This window comes from Tachypleus tridentatus, chromosome 2, assembly GCF_004210375.1.
Source record: "Tachypleus tridentatus isolate NWPU-2018 chromosome 2, ASM421037v1, whole genome shotgun sequence".
Taxonomy (NCBI): domain Eukaryota; kingdom Metazoa; phylum Arthropoda; class Merostomata; order Xiphosura; family Limulidae; genus Tachypleus; species Tachypleus tridentatus.
In genome coordinates, this window is record NC_134826.1 from 77,351,682 (window position 1) to 77,357,681 (window position 6,000).

General features: G+C 30.9%; 1 protein-coding gene across 6 annotated transcripts in view; it reads right to left on the reverse strand.

The window, feature by feature from the left end:
• LOC143244286 (uncharacterized) overlaps positions 1 to 3,346 on the reverse strand; it is a 130,178-nt gene extending 126,832 nt beyond the window's left edge. For all 6 annotated transcript variants that reach the window (XM_076488663.1, XM_076488660.1, XM_076488664.1 and 3 more), the window contains exon 1: positions 3,082 to 3,346. In XM_076488663.1, the coding sequence (XP_076344778.1) occupies positions 3,082 to 3,198 (117 nt within the window). In that variant the 5' untranslated portion in view covers positions 3,199 to 3,346. The remainder of the gene's footprint in view (positions 1 to 3,081) is intronic.
• Between the last annotated feature and the right edge of the window lie 2,654 nt (positions 3,347 to 6,000).

A 6,000-nucleotide genomic window follows, 5' to 3' on the forward strand; every position in this document is an offset into this window, starting at 1 on the left:
ATAAATACCTGTGAAACCTTTGTTTTATCAAGTAAAATACCTGATGACCTGTTGTAACTTGAAATCAACATGGTTGTCTAATCTTTGTTAAAGCTCAAGACAGAATGGCATTACACAGGTACCGACATATTTTATATTTTTATTTTTTTATAATATTTTATATTATTTATTTTATGAATACATGTAGGTAACAATATTGGGGGCTTGGCTCATTTGGGGGGGCTCAACCCCCAGCCCCCATAACATTAATAATTTTAACTACAGTTTCAATATCTGATGTAAAAGATGATCATAGGTTATCAGCTATATTAACAGAGTTAATTGCCAAGACTGAGTTGAGAACATCTGATCGAGACTGTCTCAACAGATATCCAATGGAAGAGGTAGAGTTGGACACTTCTGCAGATAACAAAGAAGCAGAAACCAAACTCAAACTGGCCAATAAGGTGCAACCAAGATAGCTTGAGTAAAATGAGCCATTGTCAGAACCTGGGGTAGTAGCCAAATCAGGGTAAAGCTATACAAATGTAAATCTGTCTAGTACAAACCAAATCCATCTACTGCTAACACTTGAGGACGAGGTATTGTAGATCAAAACAACCACAACTGAGAATGTCAATGACTCACAAAGGCATGACCACTGGAGACCCAATGCAAGCAAATCCACTGAAACCCCTTGTGATGTAGCATCCATTCCATTGGAAGGATCTAGTTGGGTCAAGGCAAGTGATCTGCAATTAAAATCATCACTCCTGGGCCATGACATGCTAAAAGACTGATACAATTGGAATGAGCCCAACAGAGAAGATCCAGGGTGCAAAGCAAAGATCTCCTTGATGAAAAATTTGAGATACCACCGTGGAATTCTCACAATGTATCATGATAATTTTTCCCTTCAGGAGAGAACAGACCTTGAACCATAGAATTTATTCTACCTACTATGTCTGTAGGTCATTTGTTGTTACACTGCTTAAATTCTTATATTTCATATTTGCTCCATTCAAATTCTGTAACTCAAGTAAACTGAGGCCTTTATCACATGGCAACTCCTCCTTTGATACATAAAATTTTGTACAAAACAATATATTTTCATCATCTGATATGAAGATTGTCTTCCTTGTCAACGTCATTGTCATACATTTTACTCTTGTTCCCAGATTCCTTCAGTGAATCTTTCTCAGCTTTTGTTAATCTAAGAAGATCAAAACATTGTTCTCTGCTATATTTTGGTAAAAGTGTAAATATCCATATCAGGCATCCTGAGATACATTTTTACTTCAAGTGGATTTCTCATCATCACTTTTATTAGCCTGTTTGTGTCCTGAAGACAGCCAATACCTTTCAGTACTGTTCTTCTGAATATTTGGTAATTTCTCATTCACCCATATGCTTCTCACTTTTCTCTCTATGCAAATGCTGTACTTCAGTCTCTTATCTATTCCTTCACCAACCGCCACTAACTATGAAAATTATTGTTTCCAATACTGAACTGTCTTTTCAAAAATGATAGTTTCAGAGAGTTTCTTTGTTGTCTAATCACCAAATTCAATGCGAGAAATGATGCGATAATCTACAATTTGGGAAATGATCTTTGTACTGTCTTCAGTTTTATCATCTTGAATGAAATATTTGTACAGCAAGTTCATATTTGTTGGGTAATTCTTCTTAAATCAACCTTGTTGCATACTAAACTGTCAGAGATGACAATTCTGTCATTCATACATTGTGAATGCATAATAAAGTCAATAAAAATCAATAATATTTTACCGACTCAGACTGCATCAGACTGACTGGTTTTGCTAAAATTGAAAAAGTTTGTCATATTTACCTGGATAGCAGAAAATCACTTCCATATTCTCAATTACCTTACATAAAGTTATACCAAATAAAGACAGTAAATCCACACTGGCCAATTTTCAAAGCATTTTTTCATGCCTAAATCTGACTGTTTTGGGAGAGTTAATATGTGTGAATACACAGTATACATCCTTATTTAGAGCTCTGATTGCTGATCTAATCATAATGCATAAAACACAGTGGTTCAAGTTTTGTCAGTTACATTGAAGTACAACTTCTTAATGATTTAATTACAGTATACATGTAATTTATGTTGTGTTTTATATAACATAATCATTAGCCAATATCTTAACAGAATATTATTAGTTTTATGTTTATTCATACTAATCCTATATGGGTACTGAATTATGTTACTTGAAGCAAATCTCTAAACTGAACAAGAGTCTTCAACCCCAGAGCTATGGATAGTCTTTGTTAACCGAAAGTAATCTATACAATCAGTGTGATTTCCATCTAATTCTTTTTGTCTTTCTTTATTACTAAAAAAACCTATAATGGTTTATTTTGCAATGTAAGACACTAATAGTCAGATTCAGAAGTTATTGAAAATTTAACTACACTGCAAACCTGTTATAATACCATACCTCTCAAACATACCACTCTAGATTTCCCTTAACACTGTCAAGAAACTTTAACTCTTTAATACAATGCTCACTTAATTATTAGAGAGGTGACAGAAGCAATTATTATTATAGCACAGGAAAACAACCAATCTCTCTGCAGTGATTTGCTTTCTCAATATTCATAACACTGTAAAAACAAAACAATGCCATAATTGAATTATTTATTATAGTAACTTCATTTAAAGGAAGGATTATTAAATATACTGAGAAATAAAATGTCAAAGACTTCATAAAATTGCAATGAAACACTTATTCCTCAAATGTGAGTTAACTACTACTATTAACAAAACAACTTCCATTTAAAACTTTTCCAAATACTCTTCAGTTCAAACATTTAACTGATTTTATTACTTGCAAATAAAAATAATTTGCACAAACATGGAAGACATGTTCTGTACTTCCACGTATATTGTATACTTTGAACATTTTCAAACTCATATGATGAATTTCAATTGAAGTTTCAATTTCAAGCACTTTGTTAAGTAATTGCCCTGACGTTTTTGTTTGTTTTTCTTTAAATATAAATATACTTATACTATAAATACAAAAAAAACACATATTAACACTATTCGTAGCACTTTTAATATTACAATAAACTTACCTCCTTAAATGCAAATGGTAGCCCTAATACGCCTGCACCAATAAAAGATATAAAAATATTTGCAATTATTTTAATAGGGTTTTTTGTGCCGCTTCTTCCACCAGTTTCTATACTCATTCTGAATTAAAGTTAGAAAGAATAGCAATATGAAACACATTCAATTCTCACACTATTATGCAACATCAATAACGAATTGTAACATATAAATAGCATCAACAACTGCAACCAAAACTGTCCATGTTGGCAGTGATGTCAACACGTTGATGACAAGTATGCACTTACTCTTTTCTGTATACACAATCTATGAAACACAAAATGGTAAAATTGGTTAATTTGTTTATTCTTGTAGTATTAATATCATAATTATCATCTACATAACAGCAAAGTATTAATATAACATAATATAGGCAGAACTATAAAATTCTTCTATAAAATCAAAGTAGAACGATTATCTCTAAGAGTTTCGTAATATTATTTTCACTGATTGAGAGAATGTAAAGAAAAACGTATTACCTTATTAGGAAAATAATGCCATAACTTATTAACTTTAAATAGGACTAAATAGGGAGAAAAGAATTAGATTATAATACTGATGGGTATAACTGACAGAGCAAGGGATGTAATGATGGGAGCTAGCACTGATGCAGCTTTTGCTGTGCGTGTAGTGTCTGATGATATAGGGAAATATAGGTCGGAGGACCTAATTATGATAAGTACAAGGAGTTGACAAAGGCATTTCAAAAGAGAGAAAAAAAAGTCATATATTACTTGTGTCAGGCATACTGCCGAGAATTATTTGTGTGGATGAAATAATGAGTAATTCACTAGGTCTGACTTTTAGGCTTTGATTAATATGTAAGGATGAGCGGACAAACAGTGTAAACTTGTGGGACTAATTAAAATTAATGGGGAAAAAGTTGATTTTGGAATGAATGGTCTATATCTCAAATATGGTGGAAACTGGCTTGTTTGCAAGGTTTAATTGCTACTATTGTAATGTTAGAGTATAAGGAATGAAATTAGTGACTAAAGCGTTGGTAGTGAAGGGGGATTTTGATATAATGTAAATAACTGAATCATGGTCGAAACGAAAGACAGCCAATATTTATAGTATTATTTTGAAATAAGTGACAGCAATAATTTAAAGTATTACTTCTAAATAAATACTAAGCTAGCTCTCATTTACATAATTACTCCGAACAAGTAATAAATAACGTTTTCTTTTATAACATTATTTCGAAACAACCGATAACAAGTTTTTATAACATTATATCAATACTCATCACAAGCCTACTTTGAAACATATGTATTTATAGTATTACTCGGGAGCAAACGCGACATAAAATTAAAGCATCGTTTCGAAACAAAGGATTCGACATTTTTTTTAAATAGTACTGCTTTGAAACAATTGGTAACCTACATCTCATTTACAAAATTATTTATAAACCAGAGATAACTTACGCTACCATTTATAGCATTACTTTAAAGTAATTGCTACACTACTCTGATAACTAACATTCCTACGTATATAATGTCCATTTTTAATATTACTTTGAAAAAGTTTTAAACCATGTCGCCATTTACACCATTTCTTTAAAAATCAATCATAGCCTACAAAATATTTTAGCATTACTTGGAAACGAATGGCATTACAAGCTCTCATTTATGACATAAGAGTGAAACATCATTGTTTATAGAGTTATTTCAAAAGAAAGAATGGTACCCGTTTTTAGGTTACTTCTAAACTAATAATATCCCCATTTATATTATTAGTTTGGTAGAAATTGTAACCAAATTTTCGATTAATACATTTATATGAAAAAGAACTGATAACTCAATTTTATAACATCACTTTGAAACAAATCATAATTTTCATTTATGACTAGAATTTTAAACATATGATCGTTATTTATAATGCTACTTTGAAAAAAATGATAATTCACGACTCAATATACGATATTACTTTATAAAGAAAAAATATAACATACTTAATACCATTTTTAAAATCAGATTATAACCCACATTCATAGCATTACTTTATAAGACATCGAAATCCTCTACCACATTTACAGCATTGCTTCAAAACAAGATACAAATCCCATTTATAAAATTATTTCGACACGAAGACTAACTCTCATTCACTGTTAATTTAAATTGAGTTATAGCTCACAATCCTATGTTTATCATTATATCGAAACAAATTGTATCCCCATTTCTACCACTACTTCGAAAGAAACAGATAATCTATGGTATACTTGTTGCATCTGAAACAAATTATAACCCTCATTTATATGATTACTTTGATAGAGATTATCACCATAACTTATAGCATAATTTTAGAACAAATGATAATCTTCATGTATTGAATTACGTTGAAATAAAGCATGTTTTAAAATAAATTATAACTCACCCAAACCCCCTCCTTCGGATTTACTTTGTAAGACATGATAACACACATCCCATTTATAGCATTACTTTGAAATAAATTATTAGTCATACTTCAACCTTTAGTATCACTTTGAGACAAGTGATTACCCTCCTTGTTAGCAGTGCTTTGAAAAAAATTATAACCTATGCTTCTCTTTAGCATCACTTCAAAACAAATATTAACTTACATCCTCACTTACTGCATGACATTTAAACAAATGATAACCAAGTCCTCGTGTGTAAGATAAATTAGAAATAGTTTTACTTTAATAGGAATGATAGCCCACAAACCCATTTTAGCATTACTTCGAAACAAAAGATAATCAAATTTATAGCATTGGATTGAAACAAATGATAACTGCCGCCTCCATTTATAATATCCCCTTTTTATTATTCTTTTAAAACATACAATAACAGTAATTTATTGCAGAACCTGGAAAGAAATAACTCCAATTTTTGGCATTAATTTGAACGATTCTAACCCACGCCCAT